A 27,766-nucleotide genomic window follows, 5' to 3' on the forward strand; every position below is an offset into this window, starting at 1 on the left:
CTCCCTCCCTGCTCTCCAGGTTAATGAGGGCGAGCCCAACGTGATGTGGCTGTCAGGGCTGCACATTCCGGAATCCTACCTCACGGCCCTGGTGCAGGCCACCTGCCGGAGGAACAGCTGGCCCCTGGACCGCTCCACCTTGTTCACGCAAGTGACCAAGTTCCAGGGTGCAGACGATGTGAGCGAGCGGGCAGGACAAGGTACGATCAGCCCCTGTGGGTCCACAGCCTCTCATGTGGGCTCTGCCCCCTGCCCCAGCCCTCCCCGGTTTCGAGGGGTGGGCTTTGTGTGAGTCGAATGGGCCAGGCTGTGTTCGGGTCATGCCGCTGCACATGCTGGCTATGCCTGTGCACTACCACCTCCTGGCATCTCCAAGGGTGAGCACACATGCCTGTCTCTCTACCCATTTCTCCTGTGAGCCTGGGCTGACCTCAGGGCAGACCTGAACCATGCTCACCTCGCTGGTTTGTGTGAAGCGGGCTCCTGGGTCAGAGTCAGATCTTTCAAAGCACTGAATTACCAGCTGGCTTGCCTGGCAACTGTGAGGGGCCCAGGGTATGGGAGCCAGAGAGAGGGTGGGCTAGACTGGAACCACTACACTAAAGCGGGCCGTAATTCCAAGTGCCTCAGACATTGGTCACTGCGCAGATGGTAGCTGCAAGCCACTGTTTCCCAGGGCCACAGTGTGGGGACATTTCACTGCACGCACAAAAGTCCTCTTGAACTCTCAGAGGGGATTTGTGGTGAAGAGCCCAGAGCACTCAGTTTGTCTGACATACTCAAGTGGCTCCACAGCAGAATGACAGACGCCTCTGTGAGCCCCAGTCTCTCCCTGGCACCTCTAGGATGCTTTGTGTCCGGGCTGTACCTGGAGGGCGCTGACTGGGACATAGAAAGAGGCTGTCTTATCAAGAGCAAGCCCAAGGTGCTGGTTGTTGACCTGCCTGTCCTGAAGATCATCCCCATTGAAGTCCATCGCCTCAAACTGCAGGTAGAAGCCCCGCCCCGTCCTCACTTCTCCTCCCTTCCGGCTGTAGTTACACATGAGGCGGCTTCACGTAGTCCTGCCGTTTAACACTAGGGCACTTTCCCTTCGCCGGGTGGGGGAACCCGTGAGGAATAAGCCCAAGTAGAGTCACTTCCCAGGGCACGCAGAGACTTCAGAGAGAACAGGGACTCCTGTCCCTGGGGACAGGTTTAGGTTCAGGAGCTGTGGTCCAGGCTAACTTCAGGAGAGACTCCTGCTTCTCATGAAGTTCTATGGGCAGGGCCAGAGTCATAGTTCCATGTGGTGTGAATGCCTGCCTTCAGCTCCGCCGGGCCTGGCTCCTCTGTCGGTCAGTGGGCCCGTTAATGTTAGTGGGGATTGTCCTGCAGACCCTTGGCCACGTGCTCCTTAGATGCAGCCTGGCAGGAAGGCCCATGTTCCGAGCACTTAGATGGAGGCTTCGCTCCTCCCTGGGTGACGGGCTCTCTGTCCACAAGGACCTCTCATGTGCCTTTCCTCTGCAGAACACTTTCCGGACACCCGTCTACACCACCTCCACCAGGAGGAACGCCATGGGGGTCGGTTTGGTGTTTGAAGCCGATCTCTTCACCACGAAGCACATTTCTCACTGGGTGCTGCAGGGGGTGTGCCTGACCCTGAATTCTGATTAATCCCCTGGGCTTGATGAGGAGTAGTCAGGTCTGTTCTCATTTCCTGAGGCCTCTCGAGAGGTGGGAGGGGCGTTGACAACAGTTTTCCTTTCAATTGAAATCAGCCACTTTCATTTCTTTTCATATAGATTAACCTGCATGGTTGTTTTCAAAGCTATTTTTTTCTAAGGATTCAAAAAAAGTAAATTCAAAAAGATAGTATTTTAAGATGCTGAGTTGTTTTGGTTTTCCTTCTCAGGGGAAACACTTTATTAAGCGGAGTGCCTGTCACCTCGCTGGCACAAGAGCGAGCTGTAACGTGAATACTGTTCAGAGGCGCGGACTTGATAGCGCAGGTCTGCTCAGCAGACATCTCCTGAGTGTGGGAGCAGTGTGTTAGGGTGTGGGGCAGCAGCCCAGGCCACTGGGCGAGGTCGGGCCACCGCCCTTCCCTGGGCTCACGCTGCTGGGCCAGGTCAGGCTGCCTCTGGGCCAGGTTGGGCCACCGCCTCGTCCTGGGCTTGCTGCTGGGCACAGAGCCGAGGTGCCGGCCACCACCACCCACAGCTGCTCTGTCCCCTTCCAGAGCTCTCTGGCCCACCCGTGTGTCTCTGGTCCGTCCGTGTGCGGGCAAGGCTGCTGAGTGTAGTGTTTAACGCAGGCATGAGCTCCCAGCCCTGCTCTGCCCAGGTCTATGCAGGCCTGGTGCAGGATTACAGTCTCCAGGGCTGGCGGCTGCTGGGCATCCCTCCCTCCCACACACCATGGGGCCAGCCCAGAGCCCTGGCCACCTGAGTGGAGGTGAGGAGCAGGGCCACACACTTGCACAGGGTGGGGGCTCGTCATGGGCAAAATAGCTTTGCCAGGACCTCAGAAGAGCAGACCATGCTGCTAAGGGGTAGCTCTGGGCAGTGAGAGAACAGGACTCCTCTTTCTGAACCCCCCCACCGCACCCCATGGGCCATGTCCCTGGGTGAGCGTCCCCCCACACCCTTACGGGCCGTGTCCCCGGGGTGAGCTCCCCCCATACTCCACAGGCTGTGTCCCTGGGGTGAGCCCCCCACCATGCCCCTACGGGCCGTGTCCCTGGGTGAGCCCCCCCACCGTGCCCCACGGGCCGTGTCCCTGGGATGAGCCCCCCACCATGCCCCTACGGGCCGTGTCCCTGGGTGAGCCCCCCCACCGTGCCCCTACGGGCCGTGTCCCTGGGTGAGCCCCCCACCATGCCCCTACGGGCCGTGTCCCTGGGATGAGCCCCCCACCATGCCCCTACGGGCCGTGTCCCTGGGTGAGCCCCCCCACCGCGCCCCACGGGCCGTGTCCCTGGGTGAGCCCCCCCACCGCGCCCCACGGGCCGTGTCCCTGGGTGAGCCCCCCACCATGCCCCTACGGGCCGTGTCCCTGGGTGAGCCCCCCCACCGCGCCCCACGGGCCGTGTCCCTGGGATGAGCCCCCCACCATGCCCCTACGGGCCGTGTCCCTGGGTGAGCCCCCCCACCGCGCCCCACGGGCCGTGTCCCTGGGTGAGCCCCCCCACCGCGCCCCATGGGCCGTGTCCCTGGGTGTGCCCAGTGTCTGGGGAAGAATGCAGCAGTTACGGGAGGTCCTGCTACGCCTGTCCCTCCATCTCCTCCTCCCCTCAGCAGGTTGAAGAAAAGACACAAAACAGAAAGGAGGCAGGTTTAGAAAATAAAGTTTGTTAGGATCTTGAACATTTTGGGTAAAACTAACAAAAAATATGAGCACACATTCAGGTTGTGGTGATGTGAGGAGTGATGTCATCTTATTTAGTTCCTATGACATACAGATACAGCTGCTCAGTCACGGTGCCACCCTGGGGAAGGTCGGGGTGCAGGGTCCCCGAGAGGGAGCAGGCTGCCCCGCAGGTGTGTGGGCTCTGGCTTGGTAATTAGGCATGTGGCTATCTGACCTCATTAACGTTGAGTAGCGATGCGGCCTGCGGCCCACGCTCTTGTGAGCGCGCTAAGGTACACGGAGTGAGGCGAGAAGCAAGCCATTCGGTGCACCGATGTTTGGCCACAGCGGTTAGTAAGTAGGTATTCTGCAGCAGGGACACGATCACATTTTGGTGTCAGTAAGACAGCAAGTGGAGCGGGAGGGGAGTAACCTGTTGAAAGGCCTGAAAAAAATTTGGCATGCATTGAAAAAAAAAGTGTGGATGGATGAGTTTTGCCCAGTGGTGATCACAGTGCGTGGACGGCCCTGGGGGAAGGTCGCCCGGCGGGCTCACACAGTTCTGTCCGTCCCTGAGTTCTTCCTGACAGCTTTGCCTCCATTCACCTGGTTGACCGCCAGCGTCTCCACCTCAGGCGGGGCCTGCGGCGAGGCAGCGCGGTGGATGCGGTGCGCCACGCCCACGTGCACCTTGTGCTGCTTCTCCCGGGCGGGGCTCTGCTGCTCACTGCCACCGCGGTCAGACGCGATGGGTGGGATGACCAGGGGCCTCTCCTTGATCAGGTGGACCTCGGCCGACTCTCGGGCCAGCAGGAAGGGGGTGGGGTCGGGCATGGCGTCTACCGGTTCCCGCAAAAGGAGTTTCCGGCTCTCAGCCCCAAATCGGTAGACCTCGTCAAATTCCGGGTGCAGGGGGGCAGACAAGCTCTTCTTCATCCTGCGGCGGGGCGTCTCGGGCAGCCTGTCCCTGGGGGGGGCCGGCCGGTAGCCGGCCAGCACGGGGCTCCCCGATGGGCTACCGTCCGAGGCCCCACCGCAGCCCAGCAGCTTCCTCTTGGCGGCGTGCAGCTGGGCGGTCAGGTAGGCGACGGTGCTGGCGCGCTGCTCCAGCTCACCCGACAGCACGCTCAGCTTGTGGCTCTTGACCTTGAGCTCCTCCAGGTAGCGCCGCTCACGCTCCTTGATGGTGTTCTCCAGCACGGCGATGGCGGCGTTCTTCTGCTCCAGCTGCCGCAGCAGCTCCGCATTCTCCTCCTCCTTCGCCTCCAGCTGCGCCTCCAGCTCCGCACACCTCTTCTGCAGTGCGCAGCCTCGGGAGGACCCGTCCCCTAGAAGCACAGGCACGGGACCGGGCTGAGGGTCCACCCCCCCCCGTCCCCCACAGGGCTGGCGGCCGCAGTGTGGGGTGCCTTGCTCCCACAGTGGGTTGGGTGGCCAGGTCCCACAGGGCAGGAGACGGGGCCCGGTGGCACTGCCAGCTCCTAGTTCTTGGGTTTCTTATATAAAGGAAGGCCTCCAAACTTAAAAACTGCTGAAGCTACAACAGGCAATTTCAGAGTTTTTGGCCTCGCCAAGTACTGAGGCTTAAACTGGCAGCAGGTCTGTCTGCCTGCTCGGGTAACGTTTATTCAGGGCCTGCTCCACTCAGGGCACTTGTTTTCAGAGACTGATGTCCAGAGCCTCCGTGTCGAACACAGAAACGCTGGTATTGCAGAGGGGAGAGGATGTCGGGTGCTCCCTCTCCCCTAACATGGTCACCTCTCGTCTCTCAGACTGTGGTGTACCTGTGACCGTGCTTGGGCCACTCCTGGGCCCTTGGCCTCCCCCTGGGGTGTGCAGCCTGTCAGCGCAGCAGAGCGGGGTCCGTGGAAGCAGGGGACCCTCACGTGTGCGGCCCTGTCGGGCGAGGCTGCGGGGCTGGGGAGGCTACCTGAGCTGTACACTGCTGCTCGGGGCGGCGGGGGCTGGGGCCTGGGGGCCGGGGCTGTGGGCTGACGCTGGCTCCCTCCCTCCCCCTACCTCTTAGAGCTCTGGCCACGCAGGCAGCTCTTCACAGCAAGTGTGTTTCCGTCCAAGCGTGTAACCAGTGAGAGCTAGGGGCTGACCAGCGTGGGCCAGAAGTGCATCATTAACTTCCAGGGATGGAGTTCTTACCTGTCTGTTCTGAACTTTTCAGTGTCAGCTCATATGTTAAATCTGAAAAGGAAACTACAGACATTAATCCTGCGTGGTCACAGTCTACTTCAGAGGTTTCATCAGCCCTGGACATGCAGAACCGGCTGGCTGGGGGGTCCTGCCCAGGGGGGATGGTTAGGGGTGAACGCGAGAAGGGGCAGGAGTGATCAGCGGTTCCTGTCCTACTGGGGTTTGGAGGGGAGCCTCCTGGCCCCTCTGAATAGTGGTGTTAACTGCCAGCCTGCAGATCAGAGCCAGTCTATGAGAGAGCTGACCACCCTGATGCTGTGTGAAGACTAGAGAGTCTATAATCTTCGGGCGTATAGTCTTCATACAACATTGGGGAGGTTACCTTCCACGGACCAGCAGGGAATTTCTGGAGGCCCGGAAACTGCCCAGGAGCACACCCCATCGTCCAGTTAGCAAGCCGCTTGCTTTGCTGTTACACTGTGGTCATAGTTCAAAGGGCACTGCTCATTCCAGCCACCGTGTTTCGGTCTTTTAAGTTCACGGTAGGCCAAGGAAGGGCTTTGCAGCTTTCCTCCCTGGTGTAGCCAGGCAGAGGATGAGGGACAGCATACAGACAGTCTCCGTGATGGTGGTCAGCCACAGCAGCAGAGGGGGCCCCTGCCCAGGCCTGGTGGACCAGCCACCGCCTGAAGCTTCCCTGATGACGGCCCTGCTCTGTGGCCTGCCCCGCTCCCGAAGGCACGGCCCTAGGCACCTGTGCAGTGCTGCTGCAGCCTCCTGATCTCGGCATGCAGGCCCTTGAGGGTGCCAGCGTGCTCGCGCTGCAGGAACAGCAGGTTCTTCTGCGCACTGTGCAGCTGGTTCTCCAGGTTCGTGGCTGCCATGCTGACATCCGGGTGACCTGTGGGGAACAGACAAGGGGGGTCACGGAGGAGGAGGATGCTGTCTGCCCACTGCCCTTCTGGTTCTGCAGGCTCTCAGACAGCAGCTCCGGGTGCAGAGGGACACATCAGATTCAGGGCTCCCTGATTCTAAATTCTCGCCTCTCCACTGGCCACCTGGCCTCCACAGACCGTGACCAGGATCACTCCCGAGAGACTTCCCTGACCAGGTCAACACCGGCTGCCATTCCACAGAAAACTGGGTGCCTGAGACATGGGTGAGCATACCCTCGAAATGGGGTCTAGACCAGGCCCAAGTGAGGAGCCGGAGGGAGGAGTGGGTGGGGCTCAGAGGGAAGTCCCTGGATTTCACAGAGCTGAGCCCGTTCTTATTGGGAATGGCCAGAGAAATACCTCACAGGGCCAGCAGGCATCTGGAGTCTGTCCCCAAACCCTGCCCCCACCCTCCACGAGGCTGCAGTCATTGGTCATCGGTGTGCTCGCTTGGGGCCTCAGATCCTCTGCCCTCGCTGTAACTCGAGAATGCGGTGAAGTCCACCAGGCTTTTGGAAGAGCTGCCAGGGTAATTCAAGATGCGCAGCCGGACTAAACAATGCGTGGGGTGAGAGCGCATTATCTCTTTATAAATGACTCGTAAGTGCAGACCCTGGAGTGCGTTTTCCCAGTCTGCCATCAGAGCCCTCACTGGAGGGAACCCCACTTGTCAAGGGGCCTCCAGTGTGTGGCATGTGTGCGGGACGGCTCTGGAGATGACCACACACAGGCGCTGTCACCACACTGGGCGACCCCAGCTCTGGGGTGCAGCAAAGTTCATACTGCACTCTCCGTGCACGCTCCTGGCCTGTGCATCGCTGGGTCCCTGCGCAGTGTCAGGCAGACAGGAGGCATGGGGTCAGCACTGGCTGAGCCAGCAAGCCGAGGGGCCAGCCTGCCAAGTGTGGGTGTGGCACTGACGAGCCTCGTTTCCACGGGCGGACACTCACTCCACAGCACACCCCGCATGGAGCAAATGTGTTGCTCTGACAGTTCACGACAGCTCCGCCCAGAGCTAACAGCATGAAGTGAGATGTGCCTGGACCCGCTTCTCACGTACCATGGGGGGGGGGGGTCAGGAAGGAGAATGCCACGTGGCAGCCACCCCCTCCCAGCCACAGCGCGCCATTACATTCTACTTGTACCCCATGTAGTTGGGACTAAAGTAAGGACTCACTTCTGACCACCTCGGCCAGTCAGCAGTGTTGACCTGGACTCATTCTGGAGCTCCTTACTTCACTGTCCTGACCACAGACATGAAAACGCACCCTTGCTGCTCCCCCCAGCATGAGCAGGCCGTCTTGAGGAGCCATTGCTCTGGCCATAGGAACGGTATGGTCACCTGTCATGTAAGCCGGGAGCCCCGACGACTCCATCTGGAGCTCTGACGGGTGAGGATGAGGGTGTCTCATCCCTGCATGAGTCACGTGCCGTTGGACTCCCCTTCTTCACACTCGGTGTGACTTACAAGGCCCGAGAAAGATGAGGCCACCTGTCCAGGGCGCTCTCCATGTGCTGGACATACACACACCATACAGGCCCTCTTAGGTTGAGGACACAGGTCACACCTCCAAATGAAATCTAAATCACTCATTGGGGCTCCATAGCTCGGGTTAGAGCACTAGTCTTGTAAATCACTCATTGGCTCAAAAGCTCAACAGTATCACGGACATCCCAAGGACAGAGAGCAGCTGTCACCTTAGAAGAAGGAGACGTTTTCATTTCTGACCCTTAGCTACTGGTGACACGTGATCATTGCAGTGACTCAATCCTCCCAATAAGTTGACCTGAACGAAGCTATAGAAATCTCCCTTTGGTCAAGGAGACGCAGTGAGAAACGTAGATCATCTGGAGGGAGAAATGGCGGCGGTGCTGAGGGGCCTAACTTGGCCTCTGTAAGACACCGTGGGAGTCGGCAACACAGAGGAGCGCCCTGACCCGTCCCTGCAAGGGTCGGCGTGATGAATGGCGACAGAAATGCAGGCTGTCTGCTCAGCAGCAGCACTCACCCCATCTCAGCTGTGTATCACCCGGTACTGGGGGCTGAGGCTGCGGAGCTGGGCCAGTGAGCTCTGCACTTTCTGGGGCACAAGGACACGTGTAGTAGCATTCCGCCTGGCTCGAGGCAATCCAGTTCTGTCCTGAAGCGTGGCTGGGAGCCAGCAACAGTTTTCCAGTCCCCTGCTCAGCCAAAGGCAGCACAGCCTGGGCCCCGGCCCTCCTCTCTCCTCAGACGTGCTGCCGGAGGCTGCTGATGAGAGGCTGCTCCCCGTGACTCATTCCCAGGGCCCCCGCCACCGCAGAACCAGAGGGCGTGCCCCACACCCATGAGTGCACATAGCTGGCTGGGTTTCTCCCCAAAGAACTGCAGCAAACACAGCGGGACAAGCATCTCTGAGGCAGTACGCTGGCTGAGCAGGTGGCCTTGCTCGGGAGGTGGGTGTTAAGCCACATACACGTTTCTTTCCTGTGGTAAATTTCCCAGGTATTAAACTTCTGTTAATTTACTGTTCCCTCCGTAGGTTCAGAAAATTAACACATGAGAAAGGCTTTCCTTTCCAAATGTTATGGCGGGGTTCTGCAGAGGGGGGCTCCCAGAGCGGAGAACTGCTGACACCCTCGCCCAGTGACACCACAGCCCATGTCTAGCTCTCGTCCTCATTCGGAAGTCACGCTGTGTCATTCAGGGCATCAACGCCCAGATGATGATACTGGGATTTCATTCATGGGCCTTCTGCTCTCGTACAAGCACAGTGCGTACCCATCACTTATGTGGTGTGTGCTCTAAGTGCCCCCCTGAAGGAAAGCAGGGGCACCCTTCCAATGGGAAAATAAATCAAGAGACACGACTTGTAAGCCTTGCAGCCCCTCTGCGCTCAGCTCCAGGCTGGGGTTGATTTCAACCTCATGCAGAGACCCACAGGCTTTCCAATGTGCCTGCGTCCAAACGTGAGCACTCTGAACTGAGTGGCCTGGTTCCCAGCCGAGTGGCCACTGAGTGGGGATGGGAGCATAGGGCCCCCAGCACAGCATCCGGCTGGGGCCACGTGATCGGCCTGGGACAGCCCTGCTCCAGGCGGCAGGGCCGGCTCCTCCCTACAGTCCAGGAGACAACCGACTGCTGGAAAGGCACTGCTCACCACCCAGTGTGGCCGAGAGAAGCACCGTACCGCGAGGCTTGCTCTGCCACCTGCAAAGTTTTCCAGGACTTGGGTGGGGGCAGGGCATCCTGATGGGTAAGGCGCCCATGGCATTGCATGTGTCCTCACCCTCTGGATCCCAGCGTGACTCCGTCCGAGCGCCGGCGGGCCACACTCTCTTCCTCCCGCCCAGGCCCACCTGGCAGGAGCTCTCTGGGGGCCAAGTCAGCAATACGGCTGTGCAGGGCAGCCAGAGACGGCCCTGGTGGAGCATGGGGGAGGGGCCCGAGCCAGATGCATCACTTTCCCTCTTAAACGCACACCTTTCTTTTCCTCTGTCTCCCGAGCACACACACAGGTCTGGCCTACATTTTCATCTTCAGACCACGTCACAGCCTTCTGGGGTTCTGGGGATCGAGCCCCATGTTCCCAGAGGCCCTGCCTAGTGGGCCTGTCTCACCCTGGCCCGGGCCCCTCCCCGCCCACGTGCCTTGTCCACACTGCTGCCCTCTCCCCCTGGCATGTGCCACGCTCCTCCTTGTGGTGTCTTTTGCACACCTTGTTCCCTTGGTCTGGAGTGTTCCTGGCAAACTACCCCCAGCCCCCTGCCCTTCATCCTGCACATCGGAGCTCATGTGTCACGTCCAGGCTTCAGATAGTTCTCACCACTTCCTAATGTGCTGTGTGGAGCCCTCAACAAGGATTGCGCTGCGTTACCCAGAAAGGCCTGCCGCAGCGCTGACTGGGACATGACCTCACCCCACAGTTTCTCGACAAGTCAGCAGCAATATCTCAGAGTGCCTCTGGACCACATTCCGGGACTGAAGGAAATGGAGTAGCTTTGCTAGGAAAGGCTCTCACCACTCAGAAATGGGGAGTGTCTTTGTTCCTGTGCAAGCAAAAGCAGACTTATCTTTGGCTCCACACAAAGCCTGTGGAAATAGGGTAATAATTTTAGTATCTGAAAAAATAGAACACCACACTCACGTGGTAGCTGTGGATCAGTTCAGAGAAGCTATTTTAGAGTCATGCCTTGAATAAGTTATGACCCACTCACATTAGGTTCTCTCCTGCCACGAGCCATCAGAACAACCAGAGCCCGCCGCCCTGTCTGCGTGCCTTCTGCAAGGTCCGCAGCCCAGCAGGCCCTGCCCGGCTCTCAACTGACTGCAGCATCTCTGCAACTTGTGCACAAAGCCCTCCCTGTGCTGCTCTGGGGTTGCAGAGCTGAAGTGCGGCCATCGAGAATAGGGAGGTGGTCAGGGGACAAAGGCATGGGTGTGGTGCTGACACCCGAGGGGAGAAGAGATGAGTCCTAGCAGGGTGACAGTTTTCCAGGCGGGTTTGCGGGCTCAGAAAGAAACCCCGGAATCAGCTATGCCAACACCTCTTCATGTCATGATAAGAAATGGAGGCCCGGAAAAGGTCTGCTTAACACCACGGGATAGAGCAGAATGGACAAGCTTGAGGTGCTGGACGGTTGGGGTTCAAATTGGAATGCCAGCCTGTCACCTAAATCATGATACCTAACGCACAGGGTTGGTCTTAGTGCTAAATGCAGTCACTTATGGTGTCGGGCATACAGCAAGTGCTCACTAAATGTTAGTTATATTATTGTATGTGACTGTTGGTCAGTGGTTACATAAACAGACCTCCCAGGTGTTTACTCAGTCATCACTCGGGTGTTTCCCGAACATCATTCATGTGTGGAAGTGAGCTGGTAAATGCATTCCAGTGACTTCTGGAGAGGGAGACGTGAGAGCAGGGTGAAGCCTTTGCTGCTGGCCCCTCTTCCGTTTTCACGGACAGGGGGAGGAGCCATGCGGGCAAGCAAGCGGAGCCCAAGCTGGGCGGTGCCCTAAGGGACAGGAAAACCTACTTCTTACTGTGCAACAATCCATACTTCTTTACAAGCAGCTAAAAAAGGTCCCAGGCTAATTAGGCCATCAATTCTAAATCTGAGATAGCCACTTTTAGGAGAAAGGACAGTTGCCATCTCTGGAAATGAACACTGATGTTATTCTGCATTCACAACAGTCATGGTGAAACAAACTATTTCAAGGTGTAGGACCCTACAATTTCTCTTTGCACGGGTAATTAAGAAATTCAACTGGCAAGCTATTTGAGAATCCCCCATAATGATGGCACCAAGAGAAAGGACATCATTTCAAGAAAGTGTAAGCATTCAACAATCAGTACAGAAACATTTTGGTAAAAATAATGGACACAAAGTGGAATATCACATTTTATATATGTAAACAGAGAAGATCTAGAAGGATCTCCAATAAATCGTTAAAAGCATTTATCTCTAGATAGTGAATTGTGGGGTGGTTTTTACTTCTTAAAAATCCTACTTTGGGGCCCTGACTGGGTAGCTCAGTTAGTTAGAGAGCTGTCCCAACACGCCAAGGTTGCGGGTTTGATCTCCGGTCAGGGCACATTTAGGAAGCAACCAAGGAAAGCATAAATAAGTGGGACAAATCAAAATTGTGCTCTCTCTTGAAAAAAATTTTTTTTTAAATTCTACTTTGGTATGACCTAAAAAAGCTTCTGTAATGTTGAACACATATTATTTTATAGTCAGGAAAAACTGACAAAGCGATTTTTCTCAGAAAAATATAAATCACTTAACTATCCACCAACAGAGTGGTATCATATGTTTTAATTATGTTGTTCCAGGGTCATCTTGGGTTGCTGGAATTGTGATTAGTTCACCAGAACCAGAAAGAATGAACGGGAAAGCAATTTCTACAAAAGTAACAATCTAGTGTCCCCAAGATAGGAGAAAGCGATCATGACGCACGTTTGAGTAATCCCAACCTGCATGCGTTATACATCCCTGTGATGCTCTGACATTATCCATCATAAAACACAAGGCCCATCAGCCACTCCTGAGACGCTGACAGCCATTTCCTTCTTAAGGAAGGTGTGGCCTGACTTCTGTGTTGTAATAGCTGCGATTAGCGAGACTGGCAGTTAGACACGGAAACCTGATATGTGGCAGTCTGGAAAGTCGGCAGTCACTGGGGACCTGTGTGATGGAGTTATTAACCTTGCGTTTCTCTGCAGTCTGATTATCTCAGACTTTAATGGTTTCTATGTGGCTTCTTTTTTAAAGAACCATGTCAAGTGTCTATTCACTGGTGGAGGTGGCTCAGCCCCGCCATGGGAACATCCCCGGGACGACAGCAAGCCTATGTCTGCAGTTTGCCTGGAAGTGGCTCTCAGTGGATGGTGCCAGCCAAGGTGGGCAAATGTAGAAGGTCCCTGGCCTTCAGAACCACGTGTAACTCTGGAGTGTCCCAGGCCTCCTAGAAAACTGGGTGACTCGGTCGCCAGAATGCCCACGCCAAGGCGGACACCAGCACAGGAAGCGGGAGCACCCACACCCCGGATCCTGACCAACTGGGAAGGGTTGCTATGCAGGCATGGTGCCAGTTCAGAGAGGTGGTCTAAGAAGCTCCTGTAGGGGAGGGGGCGGCCGAGTGGCTGGGGGTGGGGGTGGGTTGCGCTTGCCCTGCCCTGCCTCCCGCCCTTGCCCGGGCAGCCTCCAGGGCTCTGCCCTCCTGGGAGCACCCAGCAGCCTCACTGCCATGAGATGGACCCGGAAACAATTACTGCTGGAGAGAGAGGTGCCTGCTGGGAAGGTGTGACAAGCCGGTCACTTACCCAGATGATCCTACGCCAACCACTTTGGACACACTAACGCTCACAGCTCACCACACGGATAGCTTGACCTCGTGCCATTTTCCTCTGAGTGGGAGGGAAGGCAAGCAGGTTATCGCTGAGTAGTGAGTGCTTCCCTTTCTGCGTCTGACTGTGATGGCAGCAGATTTTAACTACTAGTTGATATAACTAAGAGATAGAGCGATCCAGATGCCAAACTGTCTTTTCACACTAATGAAAATAGGAGATAACTTCTTAAATCTTAGTGCTTGGTGGTCTCTAACTAAATTGTATTTCCCAGGCTGAGAAAATGTGCTTGCTTGCTTAAAAAATCTCTCTCCACATGGCTTGCCAAACAGATGAACCATTTCAACTGATTTAACGGATAGGGCCTCTTTTATCCATGATGTGGGTCTAATTATAGTGTAGGTTTTTAGGAAAGAAATGTATTAATTACTGAAGTTCTATATACTTTAATTTAGCCATAATTTCCTTCATTAGTTCCAGAAAGATAAAATAGTCAAATGTTTCATTATTGCTAACAGAACATATTTAGAGATAAACCCTTCTCTGGTGTCTGAGATGATTATCACATACAGAGAAAAAAAGAGTTTACCCTTATGACATACTCAGCAGAGCTGTGCCGGGTCCCAGCTCTGTCACCTTGGACAGCATTATATTTCAGCTAGGCAAGCATGCAAGCAGGAAAAAGTCACTGCTAACGTGCCCGTCTACAAAACGGGGCCAGACTCAGAAGGCTTTAAACAGGGACATGAGAGATCTTTGAAATTATTAAAATAGCCCAACAATAGTCTACATAGTGACTGAAGTCACCATGGCCACGCACTTAATTTTAGTAATTACATAGCTGCTGCTGATAATACTGTTTTTCGTTGGACATTTATTTCTATGGAATAACAACCTGCATGCTGATTTTTTTTTAAAGGAGATAAACTTATTCTTTGGAGAAGGCATTTACCCAGATCTTAATTTCCTTAACACTGGTTTTTTGACAGCTTTAGCATGCCCACCTAAGGCTGCCTGGCCCTTCCACCAGTGACCTGACCGTCCCGACACAGACGATTCACCTGTGGACATGTCCTTTCCGTGAGCTTTCTGGGCTGTGTTGCGTGAACCAGGCACATTTCACTGAGGACATTTCAGGCTGACTGCCATCAAGTTCTTCCCACTCACAATGACTTTCTATGACGTCAGGGGAGGGGAGAACTCCTAGGATCCTGCATTCTCGTCCTTCAGTGAATCATGCGTGGAGTTCCAGGGTGGGGGGTAGAACTCCGCACGAAGCCCCGTGGGGGAAGGTCTGAGATCCAGACAGAGATGGTGCTCTGTGTCCTGTCAGAGAGCTTGCCCCAGCGACCAGATTTGGACTGTGTTGGGTCAGCGAACCATTTGGACGTTAGCCCAGCAGAAGGAAATGAAAACAAACAAAGAAAAGGAAACGGTGTATTTCACACACTGTCTGCTGTAGGAAGAGAGCAGAAGACACTGGGCAAAGGGAATGGCAGCTGTACGTCACATTCAGGGTGTTCCAAAGAATGGGGTGCAAGTCTGCCTTTTCCGTCCCATCCATTACCTCCTGGAAGGTCAATGCTTCTCATTTGCACTTTTGTCACTTTCCCCTTCTGTACATGGGCTTTGTTTTGTTTTTCTCTTTGATGGGATCTCTGTCTTCCAAGACAGGACTGACAATGACCCTTTCAGGGCCCACGTTTATTTAGATGCTTCTAATGCTAAACACCCGAGGTACCTGCCTGCCAGGGACTGGGGTGCTTTGGTTTAGAGGGCCCAGATTGTCCATGGGAGGTCCCACATTCTTAGGCTGGGTGTGTCAGCCTCTGCTGGTCGGTCCAACTCTGGTGAAGTCCCCTGGTCCTTTGGGAGCCGGTGGCATTTGTTTTTCCTCTGAGTTTTCATCATGGGTGGGACGGTCGCTGGGGTCACATGGGCAGCTGCTCTGCCTGCTGGCTGCAGGAGAGGGAGAGGGTGGAGCAGCTGCCTGCTCCCCGGGAGGCTTGCCTGCGGCTCGGCCCTGCTCCCCCAGGTGCCACCCCCGCAGTCTGCACTGCACCCTGGCAGTGCTGCAGAGCGGTCCTCCCTCCCGCCTTCCCAGCTTGGCCTTCACATGGGCTCTGTGTCTAGCTAAGAAAACACTCAAAGGCATTTTTAAAAAAATCATGAGCTAAAAAATCACCCATAAGAATAGTAATGATGACTATTACTACCAAGTATCTACGGGCCAGGCTCACAGACGAGCACGTAGTTCTTGAAACAATCCCACAGGTGCGGTAAGATCAAGTCCCGTTTTTTTTAAGGGACTAGAGCTCAGAGGAGGAAGCCACTTGACCGGGTTTACACGTACTAAGGGCGTGAGCTGAATGCAGATCTGTTTCCGAAGGCTGGGGCCTTCTCCTCCTCGGCCCTCCCTGAGGTGCCTCCCCCATCCCAAACGCGTGGTGTTTGGAACCAGGTCTCGTGGCAGCTCGGGGAGAAGGTGTCTGTTCCGGTGGTTCACTGTGCATTCTGGGTCGTCCCATCCTGGTGTGGCAATGACAGACAGAGCAGTAGTGAAGCTGCTAGCAATGGCGACAGCTGCCACCTAGCCAGCGTAGCATGTGTTGGGTCCTGTGCTGGGCACCCATGCCACATCTTGGCAAACCCTCAGGACAGCTTGATGAGGCAGGGGCGTGCAGTCTCTCTGACTTGACGTACTGAGAAACTGAGGCACAAGTAACAGATGACTTGCCTTATTGAGGTCACACACAAAACCTGGTCTTTTCCTGGTGCTTCCTGGTTCCCTCTTCCCTTTATAAGGAGGGAGAAACTGTGCCCACACAGGCCTAGCTTTTCAATCAGAAAAAAAAAATTTGACCTTGGGCTCAGAATTTTAGCATCCAAGGACAAGATTTCACCAAGGTGTGACCTTCTCCATACATCCCTGTTCAGACAACAGAGGACTGCAGGGGTGACCTGCCCTCTTCCGTGAGCTACAGGGACACAGCGGGGTGGGGACTGACCTCTCAGGCCTGGACCCGGCCCCGCCTCCTGTTACCTCGGCCACGTCCTGCACAGCTCCTCCGTGCCCCATGTCCCATCTGCAGCATGGGAAAATGGCATCGCTTTCTCGGGCACGTTGGGAAGACTGAGGGAGTTGATCTGAAGAGGCGCTCTGCAACAGAACTTGGTGCAGCCCTGGAACATTCTGCTCCCTGCTGTCTGATCAAGTCGCCGCTCGCCATGGGAGCACTTGAAACGTCACTGCTGTGTCCGAGAAACCAGGTTTTTTTTTCATTTTATTTGAATTAATCGAAATTGAAGCAGACCCATGTGGCCAGGGGCTACCACATTGGGCAACACAGCCTGAAAGCATTCAGAACTGCGCCTGGAACTGCGTGCAATGATTCCAGCATGGAGAGTCACACCCAGATGCGTGTCCTCAGCTCCCAGATATGCTGCCGTGGAGTCTGCTGCGGCCTGTTCTTGCTGTGCAGGAATGACCTAATATTATTGTCATTATCGTCATACCATCCCATCTCACATCTTCATAGCGGTCAGCACCATCTAGTTAGGTCATGTGTTTAGCTGTCTTACCTTACCAGAATATAAACCTCGTAAGCACAAGAGATCACTTGTCTGTCCCCTGCCCTGTCACCACATGTAGAAGGAATGCCCCCTTCCCCTGTGTCACTGGAACTGGTCCATTGGGAAAGGGTTCCTAGCTGAGAGTTGGTGGTGAGCACTGGCGTTCTGCTCTGACATGCAGCAGCCCCATCAGAGTGCAGCGTGGATGGTGCGTGTGGGAGCACTTGAAAAGTCCCCCATCTGCCGTGGGAACAAGCAGAGAAGGGAGCAGCTAGTGCACGTGTGCCTTTGGGGATGATCTCAGATAAAAGAGACCTGTCGAGCTGTGGAAAAGTGAAAGTTTCGTTCCAGTGGGAAGGAGAGAGTCGGCTTGCTCAGAACACACAGGACCTCAGCGGATGCAGCTTACACCAGGTGAAGCGACCTCTGTCAGGCGCTGGGGCACAGCACAAGACCCGGCCTGTGGCCGCGTCTCATGTAAACAAAGGGCTCAAATTCTCGCTTTAAGAACTTTTCAGTGGCGGGCAGCAACTCGGGAATTCAGGAGGCGCTTGCGCCGAGCTTTGAGGATACTTTTCTTGGTCCGTGATGAAATGAGAAAAATGAGGACAATGCGAGTTTTCTGCAAAGGTAAACTTTTATTCAATCTGAAGAATTTATTTTAATTTTAGAATTCCTAAAAGCCTGGGAACCACTCACATTACCAAGGGATTATAGTGACAGCCGTCAGCTTAACATCATCAGTGACTCTTTTTTTTATCTTTTGAAATTTACAATTCCTGTTTATAGTAGGCTGGGCAACCAATCCTCCTTGTAAAGACACAGCTAGAAGAGAGAGACCAAGCCAGCCTCTGCTCTGAGGTGCTCACTGTGTGCTCAGGCCTCTTTCTGCCTCTGGTTTATTTGGGGCTAGGAGACAGTGATTAAAAACAAAGACAGGGTGGAATAATTAAGTCCTTAGGTCTATCCTGTATGGGGCCAGGGGAACAAGAGTCCATGAAGGCCCGCCCACTACCACACCTGAAGCTCTTCCTTATTTACCTGCCTGTGTCCCTTTGGGGTGGTGTAAGTCCCTGGCAGGGAGAGAGCATGTCCCCAACCATTCTGGCAAGGGGGAGGCTTATAAGAGTTCTGAGTACCACCCGCCACCCCAAGCAGAACTTTAATGTGCCAGAGGAAGCTGTGTTCTGTTACTAGGAGCAATGATGGGGGGGGGGGGGTATCAACCACTGCAGTCACAGGTACCAGAAGCCTGGGCCACTACATTCCCGTTCGGGCCCTATAGCCTGCACAACCACTGCCGCCTCCTGTGGGGACTGCATAGTTCTGCGGTGACAAACCCAGTGTGCCCTGGGCTCAGGACATCTCTGCGGGGAAGATACCGGCCTGGCCGGTTAACAAGTTCACTCCCTTTCCCTCTAAGACCCGGGGACGGATCATCAGCTTCTCACCAGAGTTTCATGTTTGTGGTGAGACCTGAGAAGGAAGGTTGTGATGGCGTCCAGGGCCTCCTTACAAAGGTGCTCTGCTCTAACCACAGCCTGCTGCTGGGCAGAAGTCAGTGCGGCTTCTACAATTAGTCAACGGTCACCCAGAACTGCTCTGAGTCCCACCCTACAACCGCGGACGAGACGGGGTGGCACTTCCACACGGCCCTCAACCCAGCTGTGTCCAGAAAGGCTTCACTTATTCTGACTAAAAATCCCGCCGTTGTCCTCTAACCACAGTTTGGCTTTTGCTCTTCTCTGAACCAGACCCCAGCACCACAGGCGTACTGTCCGGACACCCTCTTTCTGTCAAAGCAGGCCTGGCCACTTTCTCAGTGGGAACGAGTTCCTCTCCTGAAAGCCAGCACATGCTGCTGAGCTGAGCCGGGTCACGTTCAGTCACGGCCACGGCTACGGCCACAGAGCCGTCCTCCCTGCACACAGCCTGACTTCGCCCCAGAGGCAGTGCCTTCGGGCAGGGCAGTGAGCTGAGAGCTGCTGCCCCGCCCCATCCCACCCCAGCTTCTGGTCTGGTCACCAGGACTGAACCAAAGATAAAGGGGATTCACTGTCCAAGACAAAGACCGACCCCTCCTTGAGACAGAGGGGCTATCCATGAGAAGTCTGCTACGTTCCTGTCTTTGGGAACAGAAAAGTCAAAACAGAACAGCAAACCCTTCTTCATTTGCTTCTCACTCACAGGACACCAGAGACGGCCTTTTCAGGGCGTGCTGCTCACTAGTTATAATTCACACGCACCAGCGATGCGGAAGCCATGCGACATGAGAAATGGGCCCCCAGGATGGCTGCCTCACAGCCCTTCTCCCTGTACCGTCAGTAAGGCGGCCACGGGGCACATCTGGAAACAGGTTGGGAGGGAAATCTAAGGAGTAAGAGGGAACGATTCTTCCATGGATCTAAATTTAACATCTTAAGTCAGGGGTCGGGAACCTTTTTGGCTGAAAGAGCCAAGAACACCACATATTTTAAAATGTAATTCTGTGAGAGTCATACAATGACCCGTGTACCTTACGCATTATCCAATAAAAATGGTGTTGTCCCAGAGGACAGCTGTGATTGGCTCCAGCCACCCGCAACCATGAACCTGAGCGGTAGGAAATGAATGGATTGTAATACATGAGAATGTTTTATATTTTTAACATTATTATTATTTTTTATTAAAGATTTGTCTGCGAGCCAGATGCAGCCATCAAAAGAGCCACATCTGGCTCGCAAGCCATAGGTTCCCGACCCCTGTCTTAAGTGCTAACAAGGAGGCGACAGAGAAAACGCCAAGCAGCAGAGCATCACCACTGCAAAGCCCATGCACTACGCACAGTGTTCCGCCTCTTCCATCTCCCTGGATGTCAGACTTCAGCAGCTCAGGTGTGCTCTTCTGTGCTAAGTGGCGGAATGCCACCGCTCAGTCCCGGGAATGTGGCTCATGGCAAGGAGCTCGAAGAAAAGGAGGACACTTGTTCCCTCTTTCTTCCAGCCACAGACGAGCAGACGCTTCATGCTTCGCAAACTTAGTTCTGATAAACTGGGAATAATCCATGCAAGTATCAATCTCAGTCTGCTTGTCAGTGTGGAGATGGGAGCATCAAAATATAAACTCCTGTGTTCTGATGAACAAAGACGTCTTCAAAGACATCTATGCAGTGCCTTCAGAGACTGTAGCTAGGAGCTATAAAATGTAATCCTTAACCTCTAAAAAGGCTGCTTACTCACTGCCTTACTTGAGAAAATACATTATCCAACAATTACTGTAGCATCTCTGGTTTTGTCTGTTTCTGAAGGAATAAAAATGTGTTTGGTTTTCTTTTTCTTTGTTAGTTGGCTAGAACTGACTCTTCTTATCTTTTCCCTTCATGCATAAAGTATAAATAATAATGTATTCCTGTTCAAACTAAGTCTGAGAGTCTTTGTCTAATCGAAATGATCACACCCAACTTCAGGTGGTGGACAACAGGCACAAAAGTAGGAGACAAACTCATGGAACTATTCTTAAAAGGGTTAGAAAAAATAAGTACATTAATTCAGAACTCCCCCCCCCACACACACACATCTTCCTAAACCAGAGGTCAAATGCTGTCCCACTGAAATCGTGCGTGCGCGGAAAGCATGTACTAGGGGCTCCGCTGCTCACAGGACACTCTGCTGGTTCCTGGGCCACAGAGTACACCCCCCCACACACACACTTAACACGCCTCTTGTAACTGACAGTAGCCGAACCTTTGTTATAACAGATAGAGCATCATTCCTGTTGTTGATAAATTATCGTTCCCAGGACTGGATTAGCACAACTAGGGCACATCTAACATCTTCTCCAAACACAAAACTCTCCTTCCCGTCTTCCCATGCCCTGCACACTCCTCCCTGCGCTGCCTCAGCTGCAGCTGCCCACACGTGTGCAAACGCCACGCAGCACACTGAGAAAGTTCAACACAACCGACTGGAGGTGGATACAACTGGGCTTTTTGCTGTGAAATCTGAGTCTGGCTTGAGTAATGGAATAAACAGAAACTAAATGCAGAGCAAGCACAAGAATCGGCCTTTAATCAGTATTAAAAAAAAAATTTCAGCCAAGAGAAAAGAATCTATTCACCTTCCCAATCTGCTGACTCTGAGAAGAATGACTGACATCACTCTATTTCTACAAAGAACTTTAAAAAGGACTCCTCTGTTTGCCTTCAGAGCCGGAGGTAATTTTCCTCTTGATTAAATGTTTATTATAGAAAACAGAAGCCACAGGAAGAAATACAAGTCACATATAATTAAAGAATTTTTTTTAAGCAAAACACTGAATGTGAGAACACTGTTACCTATACAGCCCATACAAATGCAAAGGAGGATTAGAATCCTCCTCGGTACCAGGCTGGCCTCTCCCTCAGTGAACATCTTCCCAGGGTTTGGACAGGTGTCTGAGGATGCTGACATGCCCATAACTACAGAAGAACCACGATGCCCTCCAACCCAGTTCCTGCTGGACTCCAAGGTGCCCCCATCAGAAGGCCACTCCCACAGTGGGGTGATGCCTCCTAGTCACCATTCCGGCCCAGCGGGAACCAGCTAATCCAGAAACGCTGAAGGGAATGGAACGAAAAGCCCCTTCTTCCCACTGCTCTCCTCGTAAGCCACTTTTGCTTTTATGTCAAAGGGAAGTAAGTCTGTTACTGTAAGTACCACCCATCCTCTTCTGTACTCGGAAATGAACTCTAAATACACAAAATCCCTTTGCTGTATGCCAGGCCCCAAATACTTGGAGACAGGACACATTCTACTTCCTTGCTCCAACCTCTGCAGGTTTGAGCATCAAAGCTGGAGATGTGAAAATTGGTGTCATTTCTGGCACCTACCTAACTAGTCTGGAGCGACAATCTGAGTGAAACATTTACTGCACCTTTGGTGGGTGAAGCACATAAAGGCACTCAGTGGCTGTCCTTGAAAGCTATTCAATTCAGTAGACATTAATCATAGCTTAGTTAATAAACATGTGTGTCCACTATACATTAGGAGCTTTTCATGGCTGATCTTGTTCCCTACAGGAGAAAACAGGCCTGTGTCTTTTCTTGCCAGAAATGAGAAAATGCTTTGTAATCTAAAAGTAACTACTGTATTTCTTAAAAGCATGAACAATCACTAACACTATTATTGCTGCAAATGCACCAAGTAAGTAATGGTGACGATAAAATGATTTTAACCAACAAATAACAGATGGAGTTAAGAACCCAAATAAACGATCTTCTACTGTAATGAAAAGATTTCATTTTTAAAAAAAGAATGAACAGTAAAAATATCTAATTTCCATAAAATATGTTTGTTAGATGGATGCATTTACACATGCCACAATAAGTCTGATACAAGGTAATTGTTCTGTACTTTAGATTTTAAATATAACAACTAAATTTACTGAGTATAACACGTACAGAGAAGAAATAAAAACTATTTTAAGGTTTCTCAGTAGGGTGTATGTATATGTAAACACCACTATATATACACATGTATATATCATATATAAGCCTTAAAACCTATCAAAAATGTCACATAAGATGAACGTTTAGCCAAAGGAAATAAATTCAAAAACATCTTCGGAGGTAAATATCACTTTAAACGTTAGTATTTTTCTCCTTACACTTCAATGGCAAGAAAATACAGGCGAATTCTTGACTGTGAAAAAGAATCACTTGATAAAACAATAGTAATGCCCTTTAAATAAATTTTGAACTTAAAAGTCTTTAAAATATATATATATATATATATATATCTCCCGGCAATTCTAGCTTTAACACTCTTACAGGTAGGTTTCTGGAAATGCGTAACATTTACTTCTATTTTGTTACCAAACCGAATGCTACAACCTAAATTACAGTGCATGATGATAGTTCTTCTCGGGATGCCTCATTTTTGTTATTTACTGGAATAGATCATACTGCTAATGATCAAAGCTTGAAGGTAAGCAATTCAGGTCAGCACGAATGAACGCCTACACTAAGTAAAGTGGAGTAGTAACTCACTGTAGCCCAGGCAGCTCTGTGGCCGAGCCTGGAGCTCTGCTACGTATTTACACTATGCTGAATTTCTTCTTTAAAATTTCGTTGGAGGTAGCAACGATTAATAAAATTATATAGGTTTCAGGGGTGCCAATCTACAATACATCATCCGTATATGGTACTGTGTGTTCACCACCCCAAGTCAAGTCTCCTTCCATCACCATTTATCCCCCACTTTACCCCTCCCACCTCCCTTCCACCCTTTTTCCCTCTGGTAGCCACCGTACTGTTGACTGTCTAGGAGGTTTTTTCCCCCCTTGCTTTCACGAATCACAATAGGAGGTTTTTTCCCCCCTTGCTTTCACGAATCACAAGCCGTTAAGGTCAACTAGAGCCCCCATCAAAGTTGCAAGAAAAGGCAGAAAAATAGAGTACTTACATCCAGGGGTATCAGCACAGGAGACACTGTAACTTATCGGAGAAGGTCTCTAATGTCCCCAGGGTGGTAAGGCGCATTGGAAAAGGCGATGTGGATTGAGAGGGCCTCCTCCCCTCAGCAACCCAGTGAAAGCCGGGCCAGGCCCTCGGGCGCTCTTGGTGCACCTGCAATGCGGATCCCTCCCCCGACAATCCCACCCCGGCCTGGCACGAGCGGCCCCTGGGCTGGCCTCTCCCGCCCCATCCGATTGGCTTGGGTGCGTGGTGCGGCCGGTCCGCAGCCTGGACTGGAGCCCTGGCAAGGGCATCCCCCTCCGCAGAACCGGCTGGAAGACCCCGCAGGCGGCCGGCGCGGGATTGCTGCGCCTACCTCACGTTTGCCCTCCTTGCCAGCACTTGGTCTGCCGCCGGGAGGGTTCCTGCTAGTGGACACCCTCCCCCCCCCCGCGCCCCGGGGCTAGGACGGGGGACCCCTCACCCCGGCAGCGAGGGCTTAGAAAATAATCTCCGTGATTTCCTGTCTCGACAGGTGCTCCCGGCCGTCCGCTCCGCGAGCCTCCGCGCAGGCACCGCCAGGTGAGCGGAGCCGGACCCGGTGGTACCTCGGGCCCCGCCTCACCTGCGGGCACGGCCGTCGCGGTCCTGCAGGCGGCACCCCCCTAGGCGCGGTCCTCCGGGCGGGCGGCAGCGGGGGCCGGCGGCCCATGGGCGGGGCGGGGCGGCGCGGCGGGCGGGGCTGGCTTTCGGCTCCGGCCCAGCCCCGGCCAGCCGCCGAGGGAGGTCAGTGGGCACCGCCCGCCGAGCGCATCTCGCCGGCTCTCACCGAGGCGCTCGCCGCGGTGCACGCTGGGAGCGGGGGCCAAGGCGGCGGGGCCAGGCCGTGCAAACGGGGCGGGCGGCCGAGGCGCCGGCGCGGCGGCGGGTCTGTGTCTGCGCGGCGGGGCGGGGGCGGCCGATCGATACTCACTTGGCCGGGAGGGGGCGACGCCCCCGGCTCCCGCAGCTGGGGCGGGGCAGGGGAGCGCACCGTGGGGAGGGAGGGTCTGATTAGTGGGACGCAGGCGCACAGCTCAGGTGCGGCTGCACTGCGGTTGCCCTGGGTAACGCGGGGCGGGGCGGGGCGGGGGACGGAGGAGCGAGGCCGGCGAGCGGGAGCGCGCGCGCCGCGCGGCGGGGTTGAGGGGTGGGTACCCGGGACCAGCCTGGGATTGGGGGGAGGGTGCGCGCGGGCGACCGAGGGGCGGGGGCATCGGTGAGGGGCCGGGGCGCAGGCCAGGCGGTGCGCATGCGTGCGGACCTCGCTCCCCCGGGGCTCGCCGGCCTCGTGCGTGCGCACGCGCGCTGTCCCCCGGAGGCGTCTGGGTGTGCGGAGCGCGCGCGCGCGGCTCGGAGGCGCACCTGTGAGGTGTCCCTTGAGGAGAGGGCGGGTGGGTGTGCGGAGCCCGCGGCCTGGGGCGCCTCGACCCCTCACTTGGAGTGAGTTCTCGGGCGGCCGCGCTGCAGCCTCTTTCTTTCTTTTGGGGCCAAGGCGGGGGCGCGGGGGGCGGGGAGGGGCCCGGGGTGCGAAGGAGGATGAGGAGATTAAAGAAAAGGCCAACAAGCCATCGCTTAGGACGGGCCTGGAGCCGGGGCGGCGGCAGGGAAGGTCAGCGCCGCTCGGCGCGGCCTGGCGGCCCCCGGGACGAGCCCCGCAGCGGGCAGCGCGGCCTCGGGCCTGGGCGAGCCGGCGGGGGCCCGCAGTGCCGGGCGCGGAGCTCGCGGATGGCGGCAGGGGGCGAGGCCGGGCCGGGCCCCGCGGGAGCCGGACTGCCGAGCCGGGCCCCATTGTTGTTGCAGCCGAGGGAAGGGGGAGCGCGGCCGCTTCCGAAGCCCGTGGAGCCGCGCCTTGGAGCCGTTCCAGGCGGGTCCCCGGAGAGGCGGTAATGGCCGCGCCGTGGGAGCGGGGCGCCGGGCGCGCGGCGGCGGAGCAGCCCGCTGCATGGGGTGATGCGGTGTCGTTTCAGAGCGCCTCGTCCCAGCGGAGCCCTGCGCGCATCCTTCCCGGGGGATGAGCAGCCGGTCGCGCATCCCGCGCTGGACGCCGCCGCTGCCGGACGCCTCCATTGTTTGACCGCGACCAGGGCCGCGTCTCGCGCAGGTAAAGCGGGTGGCATCGCAGGCCGGCTCCCTCTCCGCTCCCGCCTCCGAAGGAACCCTCCCTTCCTTTTAGGACTTTTACTTCACTTTTTACTCCTGTCCCCCTGCTTGTGGTTAACGCAGGACGCCCACCTCCCAGACGTTTCTTTCCCGTCCGGTTCATCCTCCCCGCATCTTTCTGCCAGGTCGTCACCCCTCGGGTCTCTCTAAACTCAGCTCCTTTGTGAAACCGCCCCTGCCGGACTCGAACCACCCGACTTTCTCTAGGAGGAGCCCACTCCGTACTCTCCTGGTTGGTAATTTGCGTGTTGGCTGTGTTAGCGCAACAAAGGAGACTGAATACTAAAAGAGAAAGAGAATTCTGGGCTATTGCTTTTATTTATTTATTTATTTATTTATTTATTTTAAAGGAACGTTTTGTGACCTTCAGACAGTTTATTGTTTTAACTGTGTGGACCTGTTTTTGTTTCTATGTTTTGTTCTGTCCTTTAGGGGGTGGGGGAGGCCCTACTTCCTTTATGGATGCTTAGCTTTTTGGAGCAGAACAATGACCTTGTTCCACCCCGCAGGTTAATTTAAAATTTTACAATTAATGTTACATGAGCAAAGTAATCCATTTTCTTCGAAAAATTTACAACATCGCTGAGATGGTTGAAGTTTTTTACTTTAACCCCTGTCTCCAGAGACATGTTCTGTGTATATCCTTCTAGACCTTTTAAGATACCTGTGTGGGTGTATACTCACTTGAATTACCTTTATATTAACTACTGCTAGTGCACTCTTTCCATTTTAGCGTGTAATGAACGGGTTAACTCAGTTTGAAGAGCTGCGGCCTCAGGTTCCATAATTTGAGTAGACCATAGTGTATTTAGCCATTTCCTCGATTGGTTTCCATTTAAGTTTTAGCGTTCTATTTAAACAGACTTTTTGGTGGTAGTTGTGGCATGTAAAACAATTTCAGTGAAGGAAGCACAAAACTAGCAGAGACAAGGCGCTCACCGGGATGTTCTCTATGGTTTGAGTACTTATTATATGCAAGAGCTTCCATCCCCCTCCCCCCACTGTCTTTATGACTTGACTACTTTCAAGTCCTTGAGCAGGGCACTTAATCACTCTGAACTTCAGGGGTTTTGGGTCTTCTTTCTTTCTATAAATGGTGATAATACCTGCTCTGTTGATTCCACAGAGTTCAATGGCATAAAGTCTGTGGAAGTGCATCGTAGAGTGTAAGCAATAAAGGTTGATTTGATTTGCCTCTGTGAGCCAGAAGGATATTTTATTTGCAGTAGAATTTATATTTTCTCTTTTGACCAGATGGGTGTATTATGGAATACTAGTGGTAGCCAACTTTGAAGGCCTTTTTAATTCACGATTTTGTTCCAGTTCATTTTTACCAAGTACGTGAGACTTCAGCATATTTTTCCTGGTGCTTTCCATGCCCTAAAAATGAGGCATGTAAGTTAGTTGACTTCAAGTAAAGTGCCAGCAAATTAGACACAATGTAAAAACTCGCACTGTACTTTTTAAGCAGCGCTTGTTTCTCACTGATAGAAATTTTTGTGTTTTCCTGCGGCAGAAGCAGTTGGGCTAGCTTCCACGTCCTTTGGGTAGATGGACTCTTACTGCATTTTGTAGGCAGTATGGGAAAGAACTTAGTAATTTAAATACTGCTGGAATGATGCGATAGGTATCATTTTAACATGTAAGAGGTGCAATTAGGGGCTTTGTAGGTATTTTTCTTTCATTCAAATATACGTGAGTGTTTGTAGTGTGGCCAGCAAAATCAGCTTGTCCCTGTTCTCTTGGATCTTCTAATCTATGGGTTGGAGGGGATCAGAAGTTAAATACAATCACACAAACTACATATATAATCATCACAAACTGTGGTATCTGCTATGAAAGGTAAAAAAAAAAGGATCAAATTTTAGATTGTGGAGAGAGGGTCCAGGAAAGACTTTTTTTTTGAAAAAAAATTTCAGCTGAGATCTGAAGGGTGAGTAGGCGTTAGGGTAAAGTGGGGGATAATTTTCCAGGCGGGGGAATGGCATGTGGGAAGGCCCTGGAGAGGGGAAATACTTTGCCCGTTCCAGGAACTGGAAGAATGACTTGTGGGTAGATTATGGTGGGTGAGGGGGAGTGTGGCTAGGCAGGGGCCAGCCGCTAGATCGTGCAGGGTCTTGTCGGGGTGGGTTCAGGATGTTTTATCCTAAGTGAAATGGGAAACCATCACAAGGGTTGGATTTTAAGCAGAGGAATGACATAATCAGATTTGCATTTTTAAACAGTTGCTCCAGCTGCTACATGCAGAGTGTGGGGGTGTGGGGATTGGAGAGTGGAAGTTGGGGAGACTAGGTAGGCCATTCCAGAGGTCTGTCTGGGAGAGGTGGTCTTCC

At 53.8% G+C, this 27,766-nt stretch overlaps 3 protein-coding genes across 11 annotated transcripts in view; 2 read left to right on the forward strand and 1 right to left on the reverse strand.

The window, feature by feature from the left end:
* The window catches only part of DNAH10 (dynein axonemal heavy chain 10), a 120,309-nt gene extending 118,485 nt beyond the window's left edge, over positions 1–1,824 (forward strand). Inside the window, exons 77-79 of the mRNA XM_066371137.1 lie at positions 20–200; positions 846–991; positions 1,513–1,824. Coding sequence (XP_066227234.1) covers positions 20–200; positions 846–991; positions 1,513–1,659 — 474 coding nt within the window. The 3' untranslated portion in view covers positions 1,660–1,824. The remainder of the gene's footprint in view (positions 1–19; positions 201–845; positions 992–1,512) is intronic.
* A 1,490-nt stretch (positions 1,825–3,314) lies between these two features.
* On the reverse strand, positions 3,315–24,343 carry CCDC92 (coiled-coil domain containing 92). Of its 5 annotated transcripts, none has more exons than XM_066371142.1 (4): positions 24,205–24,343; positions 6,233–6,379; positions 5,488–5,529; positions 3,315–4,661 (listed from the first exon to the last, which is right to left on the reverse strand). In XM_066371142.1, exons 2-4 carry the CDS (start codon positions 6,360–6,362, stop codon positions 3,886–3,888), a joined length of 948 nt encoding a protein of 315 aa, XP_066227239.1. In that variant the 5' UTR covers positions 6,363–6,379; positions 24,205–24,343; the 3' UTR covers positions 3,315–3,885. The 5 variants fall into 5 exon arrangements, with proteins under 5 accessions (XP_066227239.1, XP_066227238.1, XP_066227236.1 ...); XM_066371141.1 differs by lacking the exon at positions 24,205–24,343 and adding an exon at positions 23,840–24,143; XM_066371139.1 differs by lacking the exon at positions 24,205–24,343 and adding an exon at positions 23,857–24,142.
* A 166-nt stretch (positions 24,344–24,509) lies between these two features.
* ZNF664 (zinc finger protein 664) overlaps positions 24,510–27,766 on the forward strand; it is a 31,552-nt gene continuing 28,295 nt past the window's right edge. For 3 of the 5 annotated variants that reach the window (XM_066371143.1, XM_066371146.1, XM_066371147.1), the window contains exons 1-2: positions 24,554–24,713; positions 25,241–25,374. Coding sequence is in view for 1 of the 5 variants with exons in the window: in XM_066371149.1 (XP_066227246.1) it covers positions 24,523–24,713; positions 25,241–25,374; positions 25,559–25,665 (432 nt within the window). In the remaining 4 variants the exon portion in view is untranslated. Of the gene's footprint in view, positions 24,714–25,240; positions 25,375–25,558; positions 25,666–27,766 lie in introns of all 5 variants that reach the window. The other 2 variants (XM_066371149.1, XM_066371144.1) reach the window with 2 other exon arrangements.

This window comes from Saccopteryx leptura, chromosome 2 (assembly GCF_036850995.1).
Source record: "Saccopteryx leptura isolate mSacLep1 chromosome 2, mSacLep1_pri_phased_curated, whole genome shotgun sequence".
In the NCBI taxonomy this organism is placed as follows: domain Eukaryota; kingdom Metazoa; phylum Chordata; class Mammalia; order Chiroptera; family Emballonuridae; genus Saccopteryx; species Saccopteryx leptura.